Genomic DNA, 24,371 nt, shown 5'->3' on the forward strand with positions numbered 1-24,371 from the left:
TCATCAAATGTCAAAGTCTGGAAATACAGCTGTTAAGCTCTCGCGCAATATGTGATGATGTGGGGGGTATGGTGAAGGGTATGTGATGATGGGGGGGTATGGTGAAGGGTATGTGATGATGGGGGGGTATGGTGAAGGGTATGGGATGATGGGGGGGTATGGTGAAGGGTATGTGATGATGGGGGTGTATGGTGAAGGGTATGGGATGATGGGGGATATGGTGTGTGATGATGGGGTGGTATGGTGAAGGGTATGTGATGATGGGGGGATATGGTGTGTGATGATGTGGGGGTATGGTGAAGGGGATGTGATGATGGGGGGGTATGGTGAAGGGTATGTGATGATGTGGGGGTTAACCCTAACCCTAACCCTAACCCTAACCCATAAACATCCCGTGACATACTGAAAGAGTAACTAATAAGGAATGAGATACAAGTAAATATTCAAAATCTTTAATGCACTCAAAATAAACAATTTGAATTGTTCTTAAATATTAAACACAAACAGAAAAATATGAATTGCTGTCCTGTATTGCACACAAAACAAACAGAAATACACAAAATGCAAATGTCAAAGAAGTTTGTAAATGTTTGTGTCACTGCCCAAACTCTTCTTCCCATATCGACAGCTCAATGCGTAATGTGAGCGGCTGTCCCTTTGCAGACGAATGTCTTTGGAGCCTAGAAGCCAGATAAGATCCACTCCAGGTAGAGTTGCCACTCATTTGGGTTGCTTGACAGTCACCAATTACGTGGTTCTCAAACTCAGAGAACTCTTTGGATGCAGGGGCTCTGGTGTTGCAGGTTCCCCCACTGTTAAGGACCAGGTGTGTCAGGGTAAGGGCTCTAGTGTTCCAGGTTCCCCCACCGTAAAGGACCAGGTGTGTCAGGGTAGGGGTTCTGCAGGGCCAGGTGTATCAGGGTAGGGGTTCTGCAGGGCCAGGTGTATCAGGGTAGGGGTTCTGCAGGGCCAGGTGTATCAGGGTAGGGGCTCTGCAGGGCCAGGTGTATCAGGGTAGGGGTTCTGCAGGGCCAGGTGTATCAGGGTAGGGGTTCTGCAGGGACTGTAAAGGACCTGGGGTCTCATTTATAAACATAGGGTTTTGATTTATAAAAAACAAACTTGACGGGAGAATGTGCGGTCCTCCACGCAAACTCTGACCCATGCACACACACATTTTGGAGCCAATAGGAACTGGCGACGCAGATGGTGAGGTGGTGAACTGAAGTCAGACTGCAGAAAGTAAATGTGGGAATAACGATTACTTGTAATTAGGACTGTCAGCATTAACATGTTTAAGGGCCGAGCATAACACGTTCATTTTTTTAAATCCCATTAATCTCATGCCACCATTTATGTATTAATGTATTTTCACCTCACTGGGCTTGGCGTGGGGCCTAACAGCTACTATTTTGACCCTCTGCAGCACCGTTACTTCTCATCAAGCTGCCACTTCCTCCTAACACATCCTGCTGCTGCAGGCTGCATGCAATTAACGTCACTCAGGTTGATGCTAGCGGGCTCAGGCTAAGCAGTATTTTGGAGAGTACTACTAGCCGACCTGTTGATGAAACCAAATCCCAAAAAATTACTACAGCTCTTGCTAAACGGGTGGCAGCTAACGGCAGACCTGTCAGCATCGTAGAGGGCTCGGGTCTTAAAGACCCCTCGAGGGGGATAGTAGTTTCAAGTGTTTCAAATGTGTGACTAGATTCACACATTTTCTTTTTATAGTAAATAAATAAATAATAAATAATTACAAATCTTAAAGTCAAGTTCATAAAGTCACTTTCTTTGCATTCATTTGATTCCCAGTTAAGATCCTCTGGTAAGAACGGCTTCCATTGTTAATATGGACTTAATAACTGTTCTGAAATGCTAAATAATAGTTTAATCATGTGATAAAACATGTGATTAATCGCGATTAAGAAAAAATTAATCGTTTGACAGCCCTACTCGTAATATTTTCAAGTATTGATGCCTCACGCATATTTTTCCACTCCATATCATCCACGTTACCATGAAGATTAAATCCAGCAGGGTTATTTGCGATTACATGGAGTGATAATTGTTCCATAAACACCTCCAACTGAAATCTTAAATAAAAATTAGTTCTTAATGTTTAATCGGCGCTGTCTCATCGTCACATTGTCCAATACGGAGAAGACGGCCCGACTGGAATACAGGATAGCATCAAATACCCTAGCATTAGATAACGGCAGAACACAGTGTAAATAACTAAATATATTGTGCATATATCATCAAATGTCAAAGTCTGGAAATACAGCTGTTAAGCTCTCGCGCAATCGTTACCCTTAATGTCCTCGTTATCTGTCCTAACTTTAATACTGTTTGTGACAAAACCTGCATGAAGAAAAGTGTGTTTGCCTATTACACTTTATTTCATCTTCAGATTGTATCTCAGGAGGGGGACACCACTAGTTGATGCTGTGTTGGCAAGGTGTTAACAGTCACAATATGTTGTAAACATATTAATACTCCGGTGACCCCCCCCCCCCGTGTGTAATGCTGCATGATGGCCCTGCTGGCCCTGCAGGAGGACTCCACTAATGGAAGAATCAGGAGAGAGAGAGACTTCAGGGACCAGGATGATGACTGGCTAATATGCTGATTTAGATTCCCTAAAGCTGAGCTCTTGGATCTGTGTACTGAACTGGGTCCAGTAGAGAGGGCAACGCGCTGGAACTGTGCCATCCCGGTCCAAATACAGGTCCTCGCCACTCTGGGGGAAACCAGCTGTTTCCAGAGGGAAATGTCAGACAGCTAAGTGTTTTTTAATAAATATTATATATAATCTTCAACTTTATCACTAAGGCTTGTTTGGATATGATATATAGTTCTGTTAAATCTTATCATATACGTCTGGTACATCGAAGCTGTCCCCGAGTGCCGTAACGCCTGCCGTTTTGGACATATTATTAATATAGGTAGTCTATAGATCAGGTTTCCCTACACCTGCCAGGGTCATTAACATACTGATCAGCATTCACGAGGTGCTCTGCATTGACTATTTATGGTTAAAAATGGGCGTGTACAGGGCGGGATAAGAGGCTGATTCACGTACGCAGACTTGTAGGTATTCTGTGATTTATAAAGGGAACATTGCTTACAGATGTACGTACGCACGGTTTTATAAATCTAAAAATTGTTTTTTTGGGCATACGTACACTTTTAGTAAGCATCCTACGCACAGTTTTATAAATGAGACCCCTGGTGTGTCAGGGTATGGGTTCTGTAGGGAATGTAAAGGACCAGGTATGTCAGGGTAGGGGTTCTCTAGGGACCGTAAAGGACCAGGTATGTCAGGGTAGGGGTTCTCTAGGGACCGTAAAGGACCAGGTATGTCAGGGTAGGGGTTCTCTAGGGACCGTAAAGGACCAGGTGTGTCAGGGTAGGGGTTCTCTAGGGACCGTAAAGGACTAGGTGTGTCAGGGTAGGGGTTCTCTAGGGACCGTAAAGGACCAGGTATGTCAGGGTAGGGGTTCTCTAGGGACCGTAAAGGACCAGGTGTGTCAGGGTAGGGGGTTCTCTAGGGACCGTAAAGGACCAGGTGTGTCAGGGTAGGGGTTCTCTAGGGACCGTAAAGGACCAGGTATGTCAGGGTAGGGGTTCTCTAGGGACCGTAAAGGACCAGGTGTGTCAGGGTAGGGGTTCTCTAGGGACCGTAAAGGACTAGGTGTGTCAGGGTAGGGGTTCTCTAGGGACCGTAAAGGACCAGGTGTGTCAGGGTAGGGGTTCTCTAGGGACCGTAAAGGACTAGGTGTGTCAGGGTAGGGGTTCTCTAGGGACCGTAAAGGACCAGGTATGTCAGGGTAGGGGCTCGCCTCTCCTTCGTTGCTATGTGCTACTTCCTGTACTCATCCCTTAAGTTCCTCCATTTCTTCTTGGCGTCCTCCTCTAGATCAAAACAAACCACACAATTTACTAGAAATAGACATCCTTTATAATAACGATTTCAAAATAAACATAATTTACTCATAGGTAGACAAACAACAGATTTGTCCAAACTCATTGTTAAGTTGGACCCTTATGAACATTTGTTTTTTAACACAGCCATCTATGCACATACTATATGTAGAACCCACAGGGGAGCCTCCACAAAGAGGTCTTCATTGTGTCCCTGTGATCCATTAAATGTAATGTGTTATCTGAATGTGTTTTTTTAACAAATGTATTTTCATATGGCAATATAAGCCTGAGTAATGTTTAATGGATTTTTCCCAAATGTCATTATATTTATATGTATGAGTTGTGTTTGATTGTTCACTGGCTTGAATAAAAGCCTAATACCGCCAAAGACCATTTCCTGTCAGTGCATAGCGGCCGTGCACCACCATGTCCAAATGTACATGTAAGAGTACTCACCGAAGTATCCCAATAGAGACTCATTATCAGAGTAACTGTCCATCTCAGAGCAACACGTTCTCACACTCATCTCGTAAAATCTGGACGCTTGGTCAGGTGCCTTTGTTGTTCTTATTGACGCTAAAAGACTCCTTTAGAGCTATAAGTAAACGCGCTTGGTCAGGACTATTGACGTCCCTTTAGCGCTATAAGTAAACGCGCTTGGTCGGGACTATTGTCGTCCCTTTAGCGCTATAAGTAAACGTGCTTGGTCGGGACTATTGCCGTCCCTTTAGCGCTATAAGTAAATGCGCTTGGTCGGGACTATTGCCGTCCCTTTAGAGCTATAAGTAAACGTGGTCGGGACTATTGTCGTCCCTTTAGCGCTATAAGTAAACGTGGTCGGGACTATTGTCGTCCCTTTAGCGCTATAAGTAAACGTGGTCGGGACTATTGTCGTCCCTTTAGCGCTATAAGTAAACGTGCTTGGTCGGGACTATTGCCGTCCCTTTAGCGCTATAAGTAAACGTGCTTGGTCGGGACTATTGCCGTCCCTTTAGCGCTATAAGTAAACGCGCTTGGTCGGGACTATTGCCGTCCCTTTAACGCTATAAGTAAACGTGCTTGATCGGGACTATTGCCGTCCCTTTAGCGCTATAAGTAAACGCGCTTGGTCGGGACTATTGTCATCCCTTTAACGCTATAAGTAAACGTGCTTGGTCGGGACTATTGCCGTCCCTTTAGCGCTATAAGTAAACGTGCTTGGTCGGGACTATTGCCGTCCCTTTAGCGCTATAAGTAAACGTGCTTGGTCGGGACTATTGCCGTCCCTTTAGCGCTATAAGTAAACGTGCTTGGTCGGGACTATTGCCGTCCCTTTAGCGCTATAAGTAAACGCGCTTGGTCGGGACTATTGCCGTCCCTTTAGCGCTATAAGTAAACGTGCTTGGTCGGGACTATTGACGTCCCTTTAGCACTATAAGTAAACGCGCTTGGTCGGGACTATTGCCGTCCCTTTAGCGCTATAAGTAAACGTGGTCGGGACTATTGTCGTCCCTTTAGAGCTATAAGTAAACGTGCTTGGTCGGGACTATTGACGTCCCTTTAGAGCTATAAGTAAACGCGCTTGGTCGGGACTATTGTCGTCCCTTTAGAGCTATAAGTAAACGTGCTTGGTCGGGACTATTGTCGTCCCTTTAGAGCTATAAGTAAACGTGCTCGGTCGGGACTATTGCCGTCTCTTTAGCGCTATAAGCAAATGCGCTTGGTCGGGACTATTGCCGTCTCTTTAGCGCTATAAGTAAACGCGCTTGGTCGGGACTATTGGGAAGGAAAAGGTTGTGGGTGGGCTTACGGTTCCGTTACATGCGGGAAGAACGGGATGTTTGGGTTTAGGAAAGGGTCGTGGGTGGGCGTACGGTTCTGTGACACACGGGAGGAAAGAAAAAAACGACTATAGCAAACATGACAAGCGGGACGTGAACCTGTGTTTGACCCATCCACCCCCCCAACCAACCTCCTTACTACTCTCTAAATCCTCTCTAACTGCTGCTCTCCCCGGTGCGTTACACAAACACGCTGAAAGACGCCTTTTTCGTCTCATCAGACGCTGACAGCCACTGTCCAAACGTCCTGATTCTACGAGTTCGGAATGAGAATGGTTTGATCAGAGTAACTGTCTGTCTCAGGGTGACTTCTTGTCTACACTTTTTTTTAAAGTATTTTTAAACTTTTTTGATGTTTTTTTGGCGCTTCTTTTGACAATATTTTAGCATTTCTTTTTTCCACTTTTGAGGCATTTTTTAATGGTTTTTTTTTATGCTTTTGTGACTTTTTTTGGGGGTGAAGGTGAACACAGATTATGAGCGATTCTTTTGCCCCGTAGTTAAGTAAAGTAAAGATTGGAGCCATTCTTTAATAAGCCACATAGCTCCAGAACCTTCTGACGCATCCGGAGATCCAGACCGGTCTCTGTCTCACAGTCCAGGCCGAACAGCAAGTACACCTGAAGTTATGAACAGAAAACCTTATAAAGTGTAACACTTTCACTTTAGATTTTTTTTCAATAGATTAATACGTTGTTATTGATGTTGAATATACACGAAAAAGGCGTCAACAAAAGGAAACTGTTGGAATAAAACGACGAAAGTAAAACAAATCTATGTAAAAAGTGTAAAATAGTGACATTGTCAAAAAATGTGTTCTTTAACTACATGAAGCTGGAGAAAAGGTACTGTTGTTTACTATATAACGGTTCCCAAATGTTAAAACTGAGAACTCAACTTGAATAAATACTATAATAAAAGTTATAACTTGAGTTGATTAAATATTCATTCTGATACGTTAGAGATCAGCTGATGTAGACTATACTGACCTGGGCTAACCCTAAACTCAACCTGGACTATATCCAGACTAAACTAAACCCTAGCCTACATGTGGACTGAACCTGGCCCAGTATGCCTCTCTGGATCCGGGCCGACAGCTATTTGTTCTGTCGCAGCGGAGAGAAACTGGATCTCAACTGTTCATCTTCAGTCACGGCTGATCTGGACCTGCAGAGGAAACAAAACGCTGAGTCAGAGGTAGATTTCTCATAGCCAGACCCTCCTCCACAACGCTGCAAAGGAAGGTCTGGCTAGTCCACATAGCATTCATCGATGGGAGAAAAACATGCTCTGGTTTATTGGCATTTCTTTAAACCAATCACAATCATCTTGGGCGGGGCTAAGCTCCGGACGGAGCCAAGGTGCCTCTGCTAAATAGTCTCAGGAAGGAACTGGTTTTGGTGGAACATGTGTACGTTCAAAAGTAGTTTTAGTCGTGCAACAGAAAACTCAGATTGGACAGATAGTCTAGCTAGCTGTCTGGATTTACCCTGCAGAGATCTGAGGAGCAGTTAACCATAGTCCTCACAAATCCACCTGAGGTTAGAACGCCAACACAGAGAAAGAGGAAGGGGACGGGCATCTGTGAAAATACACGCATCCGGAGGCATTTCCTGCAGAACCGGAGCAATCCTGGAAGTGGAACGTCGAGGACATGGACCGAGTCAGAGGAAAGAACGCGCCGAGTCAGAGGAAACAACGCGCCGAGTCAGAGGGAAGAACGCGCCGAGTCAGAGGAAACAACACGCCGAGTCAGAGGGAAGAACGTGCCGAGTCAGAGGAAACAACGTGCCGAGTCAGAGGGAAGAACGTGGCGAGTCAGAGGAAACAACGTGCCGGGTCAGAGGAAACAACGCGCCAAGTCAGAGGGAAGAACGTGCCGAGTCAGAGGGAACCAACGTGCCGAGTCAGAGGGAAACAACGCGTCGAGTCAGAGGGAACAACACGCCGAGTCAGAGGAAACAACGCGCCGAGTCAGAGGAAACAACGCGCCGAGTCAGAGGAAGAACACGCCGAGTCAGAGGAAACAACGCGCCGAGTTAGAGGAAGAACACACGTATGGAAATTACAAATGTCGAGACAAGCGTCAAAAAAACAAAAAAAAACAAATAAAAGATTATTTTTTGACAGTTTTTGAGACTTGTTTTCAGTTATCTGATAATTAGTTGACATGTGATTGAGTGAGTTAGTTTTACCGTATGATTTCTTCGGTTGCTGTTTCCAGCGGGACAGCATGGCAAGAGACACAGCGAGCAGCAGAACCAGGAACAGAGAAAGAGATACTCTACGGACAAAACAGATAAACACGTTTGAAGCATTATTGTCAGTGTTCTGTAGTATACGTACATCATTCATGTACAGATATAAGACAGATGTTTGAAGCATTATTGTCAGTGTTCTGTAGTATACGTACATCATTCATGTACCGATATAAGACAGATGTTTGAAGCATTATTGTCAGTGTTCTGTAGTATACGTACATCATTCATGTACAGATATAAGACAGATGTTTGAAGCATTATTGTCAGTGTTCCCGTGTGAATGAACTTGATCCTAATTAAAGTGATTCTTACGTCACAGTGAGGGTGATCCAGACTTCAGCAGCAGACGCTGTGAACAACAGAAACAAGCTGTTAAAGCTTCACCTTTTCTATCAGAACTTCTTCAATCTGGAAGGTCATTGGTGTCTCAGGTGTGAAAGGTTACCTGCAGGTTGGGCCGTCGTCACCATGACAACAGCTGAGCTTTTGTTTGAACACAATGAGTCGGCAAACGTGGAACAATTAACCAGAGTTTCCTGATGAAACGCTGCAGGACACAAATCAACCAGTCAGAGAGTGTGTGTGTGTGTGTGTGTGTGTGTGTGTGAGTGTGTGTGTGTGTCTGTGTGTCTGTGTGTGTGTGTGTGTGTGTCTGTGTGTCTGTGTGTGTGTGTGTGTGTGTATGTGTGTGTGTGTGTGTGTGTGTGTATGTGTGTGTGTGTGTGTCTATGTAATGTGTGTCTGTGTGTAGTGTGTGTGTGTGTGTGTGTGTGTGTGTGTGTATATGTGTGTGTAGTGTAGTGTGTGTGTGTCTCTGTATGTGTGTGTGTGTGTCGTGTGTGTGTGTGTGTGTGTGATGTCTCTGTATGTGTGTGTGTGCGTGTATGTGTATGTGTATGTGTGTGTGTGTCTCTGTGTGTGTGTCTCTATGTGTGTGTGTGTGTGTGTGTGTCTGTGTAGTGTGTGTGTGTGTGTGTCTGTGTGTGTGTGTGTGCTGTATGTCTCTGTGTGTGTGTAGTGTCGTGTGTGTGTGTGTGTGTATGTCGTGTCTGTGTGTGTGTGTGTATGTGTGTGTGTGTGTGTGTATGTGTGTGTGTGTGTGTGTATGTGTGTGTGTGTGTGTGTGTGTGTCTCTGTGTGTGTGTGTGTGTGTGTGTGTGTGTGTGTGTGTGTGTGTGTGTGTGTGTGTGTGTGTATGTGTGTGTGTGTGTGTGTGTGTGTGTGTGTGTGTGTGTGTGTGTGTGTGTATGTGTGTGTGTCTCTGTGTGTGTGTGTGTGTGTGTGTGTGTGTGTGTGTGTGTGTGTGTGTACCTGAGCAGTCTGTACAGCGTCCACACTTGATCCCCTCCATCCATCCCTGGCTGTTAACAGAACAGTTCTTTATCACAAAGTAACCTGCAAATCAAAGACAGGAAGTCAGATTGATGTTGTTCTCCTGGAGGATTTACTGCGCTGTAGCTATGTTTCCATCCATACGTTTTATCTGAATTAAGTGATATCGAATGAAAAATGCCTTATGGAAACACTCAAATTTCAGTCATATTTTTAATCTATTGATACGTGTTCACGGGCACGTTTTTCTAATTTTTTACGTTTAAGTAATGTATTTCAATGGGAAGCATATTTCGTGGCCACAGCGTGTGAGGTGCCCTTTCCTTGTAGTGTTTATCCTAAACCCAACCGTCCCGTTATTGTTGCGGGTCCCCCGCGGCCGCCTTGCGCCTTGCTCCCAGCATATGGGGTGTCCTTTTCAGCCGTCTTCTGGCTGTCTCCCGGGAAAAAAATGTGCACGTGAACACGTAAAAATAGATTAAAAATAACGTGACATTTACACAAACTGCCGTGAGACGGTGAGATATACGGCTGATGTGATAAACTAAAAATAAATAATGAATTGCGATTAAGTTTTAGTTTTATGGTTGCAACGCGCCACAAAAACGAAGAAGTTGTAGTTCATTTGCGCCCAGTATTTCCGCTCTGTTTGCACACATGGCGGGGTCAACAAAGACAGATGGAAGTGGACCAACGAGGAGACGAGAGAATTTTTGAATTTAATTTACATGCAAAATATAACGTCTATTTTAGATAGCAAAAATCTAAGAAATACCGTAATTTATCAGGAACTCACGAAGGAAATGGCCAACAAAGGTTACGGCAAGCCGTGGGACGTCCTCCGGAGTAAATGGAAGGCGCTCAAACAGCGATACATATATATATATATATATATATACCAGCTCTAGTCTACAATTACAATGAATTGAACTTAAAATGAAACATGCATTGTTTAGGCTACTACTGAACAGATATCAGTACGATACCAGAAATTCGGTTCCGTTACCCAACGGTACCTTTTTCTTGGTACTTTCCCTCTGTAATTACAAAACAATTATTTCAGTTGTAAAAAATATTGTCAAACCTATTTATCCGATGTATTTAGAACATTATGTTATTTTATTAAAATATGTTACACTTTAAATAAATTAAAGAAAAATAAAAATAAAACCCCTCCCTCCTCCCAAGCTGCTGTAGAGATAAAGTTGCGTGCCTTACGACCTCAGCCTGTCAGTCAGTCCCCAGGGCACAGAAACCACCGTTGTGCCTGCTTGTCTCACAGGAAGTGTAATGTCAACAGCACCTTTCTGTGCATCTGCATCATCACAGCGTCGTTGTTGTCTTATTATAGCGTGAACTTGTGCAGTGTTGGTCGTTTGTTGGTAGATGGCGCGATTCATTTTGTCTAGCAAACTTTGTTTGCAAATGTCAGCTTGAACGTTGTTGATTCAGTGCGAAATGAATGGAAACACCTTCAAATGTCTCAAATCAATTCCATTTACCCATTTGACCGCAAAACAGCACGTGACGTCATTACACCGGTTCTACTGGCTGTAAAGCCGCTGGTTGGAAACACTCTCTCACCAGCTCTATTCACACGACTTCTTTACTGAACTTCAGATCATTGGACTGACACGTGGATGGAAACTGATTGGTCCATTACCTGGGTCACATGTCGGACAGGGTCTGGTCTTATGAGCAGCGCCGGGGTCAAAGGTCACCAGCAGCAGACATGTAGTGCTCAGGAAACAGACGCTCTGATGGAAACACAGCCAATCAGCTTCTCTGTTTATCAGATCTTTACCCATCATGCATTGCAGCCTGAACTAAAGTCTCCTAAGGTAAAGTGTCCCATAGGGTTGCACACACACACACACACACACACACACACACACACACACACACACACACACACACACACACACACACACACACAGACACACACACACACACACACACACACACACACACACACACACACACACACACACACAGACACACACACACACACACACACACACACACACACACACACACACACACACACAGACACACACAGACACACACACACACACACACACACACACACACACACACACACACACACACACACACAGACACACACAGACACACACACACACACACACACACACACACACACACACACACACACACAGACACACACACACACACAGACACACACACACACACACACACACACACACACAGACACACACACACACACACACACACACACACACACACACAGACACACAGACACACACACACACACACACACACACACACACACACAGACACACACACACACACACACACACACACACACAGACACACAGGACACACACACACACACACACACACACACACACACACACACACACACACACACACACACACACACACACACACACACACACACACACACACACAGACACACAGAGACACACACATACACACACACACACACACACACACACACACACACACACACACACACACACACACACACACACACACACACACACACACACACACACACACACACACACACACACACACACACACACACACACACAGACACACACAGACACACACACACACACACACACACACACACACACACACACACACACACACACACACACACACAGACACACACACACACACACAGACACACACACACAGACACACAGACACACCCTGGCATGCTCCAACACGTGCTGTGTTTTTATATAGCTTCTTATCTCGTTTTCACTCCTTAACGACGCAGTAATATTGTTTTCTATCTGTGATCTTTCCGGCAAGTTGTGCAATGTAACTAAGTACTCCAGTACTGTACTTCAGTACCAAATGTTGAGGTACTTGTACATTACTTGAGTCTTTTCTTTCAGTCACTTTCTACTTCTACTCCACTACATTCATCTGTTCCAGCTTTAGTTACTAGTTACTTTAGTTACTAGTTACTTTAGTTAGCCAACAATATGACCAGCTGAGATGATGTACCGGCCCTTTAAGAAGGTGTTTCAGCAGGTACTATAATCTACACAAAAAATGAGATCTGAGAACAGCTGTTTGGTTTGTTGATAACATGCAGCTGAACTAACCAATCAGACACTAGCAGAACGTTTACCTATTAACCAGAACTTTAGACTGTCGTAGATGTGAGGAACAGCACAGAGCATTACTATAACTGCTGATGTTAATAACTAAACATGTAAACAGGTAAATGTATAATTTAACATTTCAATATGTTAACACTCATTTAAAATTCCAACAAAAACTACAACTGATATCAAACGTAACTAAGACAATCCTAAATGTTAGATTAAATCAGCTTTAACAAGGGAAACAATGAGTGAGCTGTATACCTGCCAGGTAGAGGGAGAAACTCACCTGTAGTCTGGTCCACATGTCTCCGTCTCTCTCCCAGAACTCTCTGCTCTGGTATTCTGATGATGTTTGATGGTGGAAGGGAGGAAGGCTTGTGTTGGCCAAGGAGGAAGTTGTTTACTTTTCTAACCGTAAACAGATAGGGGGGGCTTAAAGCAGCAGGGGAGGGGGAGGAGCCACTGGGAGGGTTAAACACTATGTGAGGGGGGGAGGGGGAGGAGCCACTGGGAGGGTCAAACACTATGTGAGGGGGGGAGGGGGAGGAGCCACTGGGAGGGTTAACGCACTATGTGGGGGGGGGGGGGGGGGAGGAGACACTGGGAGGGTTAACGCACTATGTGGGGGGGGGGTACTAAAGTTCTTTAAAGGTGACGTATTATGAAGGATTTTCAGGTTTATACTTCTACTTTATTTGTGTGTGTGTCTGTGTGTCTGTGTGTGTGTGTGTGTGTGTGTTTGTGTGTCTGTGTGTCTGTGTGTCTGTGTCTGTGTGTGTGTGTGTGTGTGTGTGTGTGTGTGTCTGTGTGTCTGTGTGTGTGTGTGTGTGTGTGTGTGTGTGTGTGTGTGTGTGTGTGTGTGTGTGTGTGTGTGTGTGTCTGTGTGTCTGTGTGTGTGTGTGTGTGTATGTGTGTCTGTGTGTCTGTGTGTGTGTGTGTGTGTCTGTGTGTGTGTGTGTGTGTGTGTGTGTGTGTGTGTGCGTCTGTGTTTAGAAACAGATGTCAGCACAGCCGCACCTTAAGATATATTTACTTGTATAATAGCTTCCTGCATATATCAGAAACATGACTCATCTGTTTACATCCAGCCAACAGTGTAGCCATGGAAACAACAATTGAGTCCCTGAACTTGATGACTGACGGACAGATTTATGTGAGGTCATACAGTTAAATACCTACCTCCCCGCACTCCTCACCTGGCCCTTACCAAACGCACCCCTCGTCTGGCCCTGACCCTTACCCCCCCCACTCCTCGTCTGAGCCTTAACCAACGCAGCCCTCGTATGACCCAACGCACCCCTCGTCTTACCAAACGCACCCCTCGTCTGGCCCTGACCCTTACCCCCCCCACTCCTCGTCTGAGCCTTAACCAACGCAGCCCTCGTATGACCCAACGCACCCCTCGTCTTACCAAACGCACCCCTCGTCTGGCCCTGACCCTTACCCACCCCACTCCTCGTCTGAGCCTTAACCAACGCACCCCTCGTATGACCCAACGCACCCCTCGTCTTACCAAACGCACCCCTCGTCTGGCCCTGACCTTTACCCCCCCACTCCTCGTCTGAGCCTTAACCAACGCAGTCCTCGTATGACCCAACGCACCCCTCGTCTTACCAAACGCACCCCTCGTCTGGCCCAACGCACCCCTCGTCTGGGCCTTACCCAATGCACTCCTCGCCTGGCCCTAACCCCCCACATCCCTCGTCTGGCCTTTACCCAACGCACTCCTTGTCTGACCCTTACCCAACGCACTCCTCGTCTAACCCTTACCCAACGCACTCCTTGTCTGACCCTTACCCAACGCACCCCTCGTCTGTCCTTTACCCAACGCACCCCTCGTCTGACCCTTACCCAACGCACCCCTCGTCTGACCCTTACCCAACGCACCCCTCGTCTGTCCTTTACCCAACGGACCCCTTGCCTGGCCCTTACCCAACGCACTCCTCGTCTGACCCTTACCCAACGGACCCCTCGCCTGGCCCTTACCCAACGCACCCCTCGTCTGACCCTTTACCCAACGGACCCCTTGCCTGGCCCTTACCCAACGCACCCCTCGTCTGGCCCTTACCCCCCACACTCCTCGCCTGGCCCTAACCCCCCACACCCCTCGTCTGGCCTTTACCCAACGCACTCCTTGTCTGACCCTTACCCGATTCTGACATCAGAATCAAAATGTTAGTCTAAATACCTGTTGGTGCTTTTATTGTGAAGGAACTGTGCAGCCTGAGCCTCCAGGTGAGTTTAGTAACTGTCTGTGAGCAGGTAGACACAGTGAGGGTCAGGGGTTTTTCCTAAACGTATTTAGGGTTAACTGGCTTCGCTGAAGCACCCCTACAAAATTATCCTTTAAAGGACAGTTGCGGCGCAAAATGACCCTTGGGGTTAATACCATATGTGTACAGAGTCGACTGTTCTCTGGGACATGTTTTCATGCTAATCTAATGTGTCTCTAGCTTTAAACAAGCTAGCGCTAACCTGTGGTTAGCTACTAATGCTACTTTTCGGGGGTAGAGGGTAAATCACTATTTCTGCACCACTAACAAGACTCAAAATAGCACCACACTTCCACGGTAGCATAATGAGGGTCCCTACATGTAAACCCAAGCATTGAGAACTTTGGAAGTGTACAGACAGTGTATTAAAAAGATAGATTAGAAAGACAGTAGCGTTCATGTTCACATGCGGCCACCATCTTGGAAAACAGTCATGAGCAGTCAAACAACATGTCTACTACATGAACGCTACTGTCTTTATGATCTATCTTTTAAATAAACTTTCTGTACACTTCCAAAGTTCTCAATGCTTGGGACATGTGACATGTAGGAAACTCATTATGTTACCGTTGAAGTGTGGTGCTATTTTGAGCCTTTGTAATGATGTAGAAATAGTGATTTACCCTTTGCCCCAAAAGCTAGCGTTAGCAGCTAACCACTGGTTTTGCTGTAGCTTGTTTTCAAGCTAAATACACATGTGATTACCATAACAACATGTCCCAGAGAACGGTTGACTCGGTACACATATGTTATTAACCTCTAGGTTCATTTTGCATCTGAATTGTCCTTTAAAAAAAGAAGTCTCCTGCGAGATCAGTGTTGGAGCCACAGCCACAGCCAAGGTTCTTGCAACAGCCGAAACTGCACATCCAGCTGAACAGGTTTTTGTCAACCCCATGCATGCTGGGAGCTGGTCGTAGCATGCCTTCAAAGTCGGAAAGCTATTAAAAAACCCCTAATGGGCGTCATTATTCCCCTGCCCCTCTGTCAATAAGGATAGAAAAGGAAACAACTTTCTCCACCATCATCACAGGCCTTCCTACCTTCTGCCATACAACATCATCATCAGAATACCAGAGCAGAGAGTTCTCTGGGAGACGGGAGACATGTGTACTGAACTACAGGTGAGTTTCTTCCTCTACCTGGCAGGTGTACAGCTCATTCATACAGTTACAGTTTGACTTGTATCCCTTGCACAACACAAGTGTGTTAACATATTAAAATGTTAAATTATACATTTACCTGTTTACATGTTTAGTTATTAACATCAGCAGTTATAGTAATGCTCTGTGCTGTTCCTCACATCTACGACAGTCTAAAGTTCTGATTAATAGGTAAACGTTCTGCTAGTGTCTGATTGGTTAGTTCAGTTAACCCTAACCCAACCAACCAGTGTTCTGCAAAAAATGATCTCAGCTTCTACTTTATATTTGAGAAAGTTGTGTCTCCCTCAAAAATGACTTTATCTGATTCCTGAGTCTTATACCTGCAGAAGTGTTTACCTGCTGAAAGAGCTTCTTAAAGGGCCGGTAGCTGAAAGACCTTCTTAAAGGGCCGGTACATCCAGTAACTCAGTGTTCAGGGGAAGTTGTGGGCGGAGATAAACACTCACTTTTTGGCACAAAGCCTGTCAGGGTCGTTGGTTTATACAGAGTGAGATTGGCTGAGTTGTATACACTGTTACTGTTAGCTGTTAGCTCTGCTTTTTAACTCCTGAGAAAGTCTCTAGCTAGAAGCTGCATAATGCTAACTAGCACGTGCTAAGTTCTTCTGTGTTTCCGGAGGATCACAGATTGGACAGATCTTACTGCGTCATCAAGGCATGAGAACGAGATAACAAGTTATATAAAAAGGGTTCAGTAGCTGGTAGATAATGAGAGACAACAGCATGTGTTGGAGCATGTTAGGGTGTGTGTGTGTGTGTGTGTATGTGTATGTCTCTGTGTGTGTGTGTGTGTCTGTGTGTGTCTGTGTGTGTGTGTGTGTGTGTGTGTGTGTGTGTGTGTGTGTAGGGGGTAGGGCTTCCTCAGGTATGCAGCAGGTAACAGGTGGGTGCAGAGTTTCTGCCAGGAGACAAACAAACAGCTTCATATTTCACTAACTGCTTGGTAACCATGGTGATCAAGGTTGGGGCAAAGGTTTCACAATATGTAGTATTTATATATGTAGTATTTATATGTGTAGTATTTTATCATTATTGTGATATCAAATGGTGCAACAAACACATAGAGAAACACACTGAGATTTCAGCAGAAAACTGCACTTTAGTACTGGGTACGGACATGGATATGGTTAAATCATATATACTATATACTATATATATATACTGATTAAGAAGACTGGACAGGCTGATTAAGATGACTGGACAGGCTGATTAAGATGACTGGACAGGCTGATTAAGATGACTGGACAGGCTGATTAAGAAGAATGGACAGGCTGATTAAGAAGAATGGACAGGCTGATTAAGAAGACTGGACAGGCTGATTAAGATGACTGGACAGGCTGATTAAGAAGAATGGACAGGCTGATAAAGAAGACTGGACAGGCTGATTAAGAAGACTGGACAGGCTGATTAAGATGACTGGACAGGCTGATTAAGAAGAATGGACAGGCTGATTAAGATGACTGGACAGGCTGATTAAGAAGACTGGACAGGCTGATTAAGAAGAATGGACAGGCTGATTAAGAAGACTGGACAGGCTGATTAAGAAGAATGGACAGGCTGATTAAGATGACTGGACAGGCTGATTAAGAAGACTGGACAGGCTGATTAAGAAGACTGGACAGGCTGATTAAGATGACTGGACAGGCTGATTAAGAAGACTGGACAGGCTGATTAAGAAGAATGGACAGGCTGATTAAGAAGAATGGACAGGCTGATTAAGATGACTGGACAGGCTGATTAAGAAGACTGGACAGGCTGATTAAGAAGACTGGACAGGCTGATTAAGAAGAATGGACAGGCTGATTAAGAAGACTGGACAGGCTGATTAAGAAGACTGGACAGGCTTCAGTCCAGTCATCTTAATTAGTTCTAATGTTACGGAGCAATGACAGTTACATTTTAAAGATTCAAAGATTCAAAATCCTTTATTCATCCCACAATGGGGACATTCACACTGTTGCAGTAAAAGACACACGTTAACACACAATAATACAAATAATTATTGTGTGTTAACAGACTTTTATTTTGAAAGGCCAGTTATTTCATGGATCCAGGATACTATGATCCCTTGGTCCCCACATCATCACATATGTATGGTGGTGAAGGGTATGTGATGATGTGGGGGGTATGGTGAAGGGTATGTGATGATGGGGGGGTATGGTGAAGGGTATGTGATGATGGGGGGGTATGGTGAAGGGTATGTGATGATGGGGGGACCAAGGGATCTTTATCAGGATCATAGTATCCTGGATCCATGAAATAACTGGCCTTTCAAAATAAAAGTCTGCCTGCCTCTATGGGAATCTAACATAGGGGTATACTGACTTATGCCTCCTGTATTTTAAGGAAGAACATTTATTTATTTACGAAACATTATTCATTCACAAAGATAACTGGTGTCCTTAAAGGTTGGATTTCCTATTTTTTCAATTAAGGCATTAAGATCAATTTCCAAAAGATGATTTTTTTATTCCTCTTTTTAGTCAAATTTAGCATGGCTTCATAACTTATGAGCACCACTGTACACTAAATCATGTGACTGTGCAAAACACACACACAAGGACTGATACAACATACACTACATCATGTGCAATTACTGTAAATACATTTTAGTATTTACTATTTAATATTTATTCTCTTTAATTATTTGTATTATTGTGTGTTAACGTGTGTCTTTTACTGCAACAGTGTGAATGTCCCCATTGTGGGATGAATAAAGGATTTTGAATCTGTGAATCTTTAAAATGTAACTGTCATTGCTCCGTAACATTAGAGAAGTTCAGGCTGCAATGCATGATGGGTAAAGATCTGATAAACAGAGAAGCTGATTGGCTGTCTTTCCATCAGAGCGGCTGTTTCCTGAGAGCTGCCTGTCTGCTGCTGGTGACCTTTGACCCCGTCGCTGCTAAACGCTGTCCGACATGTGACCCAGGTAATGGACCAATCACAGCGCAGTAAATCCTCCAGGAGAACAACATCAATCTGACTTCCTGTCTTTGATTTGCAGGTTACTTTGTGATAAAGAACTGTGTGGGGGGTGTGGGGATCCAGTGTAGACCCTGCAAAGACTGCTCAGGTACACACAAACACACACACACACACACACACACACACACACACACACACACACACACACACACACACACACACACACACACACACACACACACACACACAGACACACAGACACTCACACACACACACACACACACAGACACACACACACACACACACACACACACACACACACACACACACACACACACACACAGACACACACACACACACACAGACACACAGACACACACACACACACACACACACACACACACACACACACACACAGAGACACACACACACACACACACACACACACACACACACACACACACACACACACACAGACACACAGACACACACACACACACACACACAGAGACACACACACACACACACACACGCACGACACACACATACAGAGACACACACACACAGAGACACACACACACACACACACACACACACACACGCACACACACACACAGAGACACACACACACAGACACACACACACACACACACACACACATACAGAGACACACACACACACACACACACACACACACACACACACACACACACACACACACACACACACACACACACACACACACACACACACACACACACACACACACACTCACACACACACACACACACACACACACACACACACACACACACACAGCACACACAGACACACACACACACACACACACACACACACACACACACACACACACACACACACACACACACACACACACACACACACACACACACACACTCTGACTGGTTGATTTGTGTCCTGCAGCGTTTCATCAGGAAACTCTGGTTAATTGTTCCACGTTTGCCGACTCATTGTGTTCAAACAAAAGCTCAGCTGTTGTCATGGTGACGACGGCCCAACCTGCAGGTAACCTTTCACACCTGAGACACCAATGACCTTCCAGATTGAAGAAGTTCTGATAGAAAAGGTGAAGCTGTAACAGCTTGTTTCTGTTGTTCACAGCATCTGCTGCTGAAGTCTGGATCACCCTCACTGTGACGTAAGAATTACTTTAATTAGGATCAAGTTCATTCACACGGGAACACTGACAATAATGCTTCAAACATCTGTCTTATATCTGTACATGAATGATGTACGTATACTACAGAACACTGACAATAATGCTTCAAACATCTGTCTTATATCGGTACATGAATGATGTACGTATACTACAGAACACTGACAATAATGCTTCAAACATCTGTCTTATATCGGTACATGAATGATGTACGTATACTACAGAACACTGACAATAATGCTTCAAACGTGTTTATCTGTTTTGTCCGTAGAGTATCTCTTTCTCTGTTCCTGGTTCTGCTGCTCGCTGTGTCTCTTGCCATGCTGTCCCGCTGGAAACAGCGACCGAAGAAATCATACGGTAAAACTAACTCACTCAATCACATGTCATACGCATATTATCAGATAACTCGGAAAACAAGTCTCAAAAACTGTCAAACAAAAATAATCTTTTATTTATTTTCATGTTTTTTCTTCTTGACGCGTTGTCTCTGACATTTGTGTAATCTTCCATGACGTGTGTTCTTCCCTCTGACTCGGCGCGTTGTTTCCTCTGACTCGGCGCGTTGTTCCCTCTGACTCGGCGCGTTGTTTCCTCTGACTCGGCGCGTTCTTCCCTCTGACTCGGCGCGTTGTTTCCTCTGACTCGGCGCGTTGTTTCCTCTGACTCGGCGCGTTGTTTCCCTCTAACTCGGTGCCTTGTTTCCCTCTGACCCGGCGTGTTGTTTCCTCTGACCCGGCGCATTCTTCCCTCTGACCCGGTGCCTTGTTCCTCTGACCCGGCACGTTGTTCCTCTGACTCGGCGCGTTGTTCCTCTGACTCGGCGCGTTGTTTCCTCTGACTCGGCGCGTTGTTTCCTCTGACTCGGCGCGTTGTTTCCTCTGACTCGGCGCGTTGTTTCCTCTGACTCGGCGCGTTGTTTCCCTCTGACTCGGCACGTTCTTCCCTCTGACTCGGCGCGTTCTTTCCTCTGACTCGGCACGTTCTTCCCTCTGACTCGGCGCGTTGTTTCCTCTGACTCGGCGCGTTGTTTCCTCTGACTCGGCGTGTTGTTTCCTCTGACTCGGTCCATGTCCTCGACGTTCCACTTCCAGGATTGCTCCGGTTCTGTAGGAAATTCCTCCGGATGCGTGTATTTTCACAGATGTCCGTCCCCTTCCTCTTTCTCTGTGTTGGGTTTCTAACCTCCGGCTGATTTGTGAGGACTATGGTTAACTGCTCCTCAGATCTCTGCAGGGTAAATCCAGACAGCTAGCTAGACTATCTGTCCAATCGGAGTTTTCTGTTGCACGACTAAAACTACTTTTGAATTTACACATGTTCCACCAAAACCAGTTCCTTCCTGAGACTATTTAGCAGAGGCACCGTGGCTCCGTCCAGAGCTTAGCCCCGCCCACGATGATTGTGATTGGTTTAAAGAAATGCCAATAAACCAGAGCATGTTTGACTCAGCATGTTGTTTACTCTGACTCAGCATGCTGGTTCCTCTGACTCAGCATGTTGTCGTTTCCTCTGACTGCATAGCCAGACCTTCCTTTGCAGCGTTGTGGAGGAGGGTCTGGCTATGAGAAATCTACCTCTGACTCAGCGTTTTGTTTCCTCTGCAGGTCCAGATCAGCCGTGACTGAAGATGAACAGTTGAGATCCAGTTTCTCTCCGCTTCGACAGAACAAATAGCTGTCGGCCCGGATCCAGAGAGGCATACTGGGCCAGGTTCAGTCCACATGTAGGCTAGGGTTAGCCCAGGTTTAGACCAGGTCAGTTCAGTCTAGATTCAGCTCAGGTGTAGTCAAGATATAGTCCAGGTGCAGCTCAGGTGTAGTACAAGAGTAGCCTAAGTTTAGCCATGGTATAGTCCAGATGTAGTCTAGATATATTCCAGGTATAGTCTAGGTATAGTCCAGGTGTAGTCTAGATATAGTCCAGGTATAGTCTAGATATAGTCCAGGTATAGTCTAGATATAGTCCAGGTGTAGTCTAGATATAGTCCAGGTGTAGTCTAGATATAGTCCAGGTGTACTCTAGATATAGTCCAGGTATAGTCTAAATATAGTCCAGGTGTAGTCTAGATATAGTCCAGAGATAGTCTAGATATAGTCCAGGTATAGTCTCGATATAGTCCAGGGATAATCTAGATATAGTCCAGGTATAGTCTAGATATAGTCCAGGTATAGTCTAGATATAGTCCAGGTGTAGTCTAGATATAGTCCAGGGATAGTCTAGATATAGTCCAGGTGTAGTCTAGATATAGTCCAGGTGCAGATCAGGTGTAGTACAAGAGTAGCCTAAGTTTAGCCATGGTATAGTCCAGGTGTAGTCTAGATATATTCCAGGTATAGTCTAGGTATAGTCCAGGGATAGTCTAGATATAGTCCAGGTGTAGTCTAGATATAGTCCAGGTGCAGATCAGGTGTAGTACAAGAGTAGCCTAAGTTTAGCCATGGTATAGTCCAGGTATAGTCTAGATATAGTCCAGAGATAGTCTAGATATAGTCCAGGTATAGTCTAGATATAGTCCAGAGATAGTCTAGATATAGTCCAGGTATAGTCTAGATATAGTCCAGGTATAGTCTACTCTGTAGTATTATAATATATAACAGATAGTATACTCTGTAGTATTATAATATATAACAGATAGTATACTAGTAGTATTATGTATACTCTGTAGTATTCTCTGTAGTATTATGTATACTCTGTAGTATACTCTGTAGTATTCTAATGTTTAAAGACGTCCAGTGTGAATATTACCTGAGATTAACATCTGTTTGTTGTGAAAGGGTTAAAGGTAGACAGGTATGAGGGGGCAGAGTGGGGGGGGGGGGGTGGGTGGGACACCTTATCAGGTGTAACCATGGTGACACACAGGTAGCAACAGAAACTCACACACCCCCAGTGTTACCAAGGTGATTATTTTGGTTTACTGCTGACGTAGAGGGTGAAGTTTACTGGAACTGTTTCATGTATTATTACTCTTCTTCTTTATTGTTGTTTATATATATATATATATACACGTGTGTGTGTGTGTGTGTGTGTGTGTGTGTGTGTGTGTGTGTGTGTGTATATATATACGTGTGTGTGTGTGTGTGTGTGTGTGTGTGTGTGTGTGTGTGTGTTGATTGGACCATTGTTTATCCAGATCAACACTAGTTTGACTTGTGTTATAAACTAAGTTTTGTTGTTTTTGTGACACAGCGTTCTGGTTCTGTTTTATTTTATTGGTTTCTGTCTTTTATTTTGAAATGTATGAAACCCTAAAAATATGAAACCCTTTTAACCCAGTGTACCCTCTGAGGTCTGCGGGCATCTTCACATATCTTCTTAAGGTATTTATATATAACTGATTCCCGTGTGTTTCATATCAAAATGTTCAAAACAAACAGCTTCCTGTTAGCTGGGAAAACCCTGAAGAACTTCTGCAAGTCAGTCTGGCCAAGAGCCCATTCAAGCCCATTTCCAATTTCTCCAAAATTGAGACACCAATCGCAACCGTTGAGGCGGGCACACACACACACACACACACACACACACACACACACACACACACACACACACACACACACACACACACACACACACACACACACACACACACACACACACACACACACACACACACACACACACACACACACACACACACACACACACACACACACACACACACACACACACACACACACACACACACACACACACACACACACACACACACACACACACACACACACACACAAACACACACACAAACACACACACACACACACACACACACACAGACACAATGCAACAGAAACTCTATTATAGTTTTTTTTAATTGCTTAAGCACAATTTTGAAAACAAGGACCGTTTTTTTCAAATCACTACACCCAGTCAGCAGAACACCTCAGACCATTGGCAAAATGAAACATAATACATAATAAATAAACTATACACTAATTTATAAAAAACATATTTTGTTACCATATGAACCACATTTCTTTTGACTTAGTTCAGTTTGAACCAGTTACACACTGTTGCTAACCTAAAACACTTTTAGCAATTGTACCTCTCAGTGACTGGAGTACTGTAAATGAAGTACACAGAGAAAGTGCAAATATACAATAAGTTCACCAAACACTACACAAGATCAATGCTGCAGACTGAGGAAAATGTAATTCATTTCTCCCCATATAACCAAATCAGTCAACATGTCAAGATGGAGAATCAACAACAACATGTCCCAGTTTTCATGCTACAGTACTACAGTAGTGTGCATACCACTGTTAGCTCAGCAAACAACAGACAAACATTAAATACTGTTTCTAGTACAGGTTACAATCACAGAAAAAACAGCCAA

At 44.6% G+C, this 24,371-nt stretch overlaps 2 protein-coding genes across 2 annotated transcripts; one reads left to right on the forward strand and one right to left on the reverse strand.

Moving 5' to 3' along the window:
• Positions 1-436: 436 nt before the first annotated feature.
• On the reverse strand, positions 437-12,868 carry LOC144514056 (uncharacterized). The gene is made up of 7 exons (XM_078245249.1): positions 12,758-12,868; positions 11,007-11,100; positions 9,323-9,406; positions 8,457-8,558; positions 8,324-8,360; positions 7,946-8,034; positions 437-6,917 (listed from the first exon to the last, which is right to left on the reverse strand). Exons 1-7 carry the CDS (start codon positions 12,773-12,775, stop codon positions 6,901-6,903), a joined length of 441 nt encoding a protein of 146 aa, XP_078101375.1. The 5' UTR covers positions 12,776-12,868; the 3' UTR covers positions 437-6,900.
• Positions 12,869-15,637: 2,769 nt separating this feature from the next.
• LOC144514059 (uncharacterized) lies at positions 15,638-23,050 on the forward strand. Its single transcript, XM_078245253.1, has 7 exons — positions 15,638-15,868; positions 18,757-18,841; positions 18,917-18,985; positions 19,783-19,884; positions 19,981-20,017; positions 20,307-20,395; positions 21,643-23,050. The coding sequence occupies exons 1-7, from the start codon at positions 15,851-15,853 to the stop codon at positions 21,657-21,659; spliced, it is 417 nt and encodes a 138-aa protein (XP_078101379.1). The 5' UTR covers positions 15,638-15,850; the 3' UTR covers positions 21,660-23,050.
• The last annotated feature ends 1,321 nt before the right edge of the window (positions 23,051-24,371 follow it).

The sequence above is a fragment of the Sander vitreus genome, unplaced genomic scaffold (genome assembly GCF_031162955.1).
Source record: "Sander vitreus isolate 19-12246 unplaced genomic scaffold, sanVit1 ctg427_0, whole genome shotgun sequence".
NCBI lineage: Eukaryota > Metazoa > Chordata > Actinopteri > Perciformes > Percidae > Sander > Sander vitreus.

What these genes read in the sequence shown, in the direction of transcription:
- LOC144514056 (XM_078245249.1), bottom strand. An exon ending in GACGACGGCCCAACCTGCAG is followed by an intron (nt 8,361 to 8,456) that starts GTAACCTTTCAC and finishes TGTTGTTCACAG; the next exon opens with CGTCTGCTGCTGAAGTCTGG. An exon ending in TGGATCACCCTCACTGTGAC is followed by an intron (nt 8,035 to 8,323) that starts GTAAGAATCACT and finishes TTTTGTCCGTAG; the next exon opens with AGTATCTCTTTCTCTGTTCC.
- LOC144514059 (XM_078245253.1), top strand. An exon ending in ACCCTGCAAAGACTGCTCAG is followed by an intron (nt 18,986 to 19,782) that starts GTACACACAAAC and finishes TGTGTCCTGCAG; the next exon opens with CGTTTCATCAGGAAACTCTG. An exon ending in GACGACGGCCCAACCTGCAG is followed by an intron (nt 19,885 to 19,980) that starts GTAACCTTTCAC and finishes TGTTGTTCACAG; the next exon opens with CATCTGCTGCTGAAGTCTGG.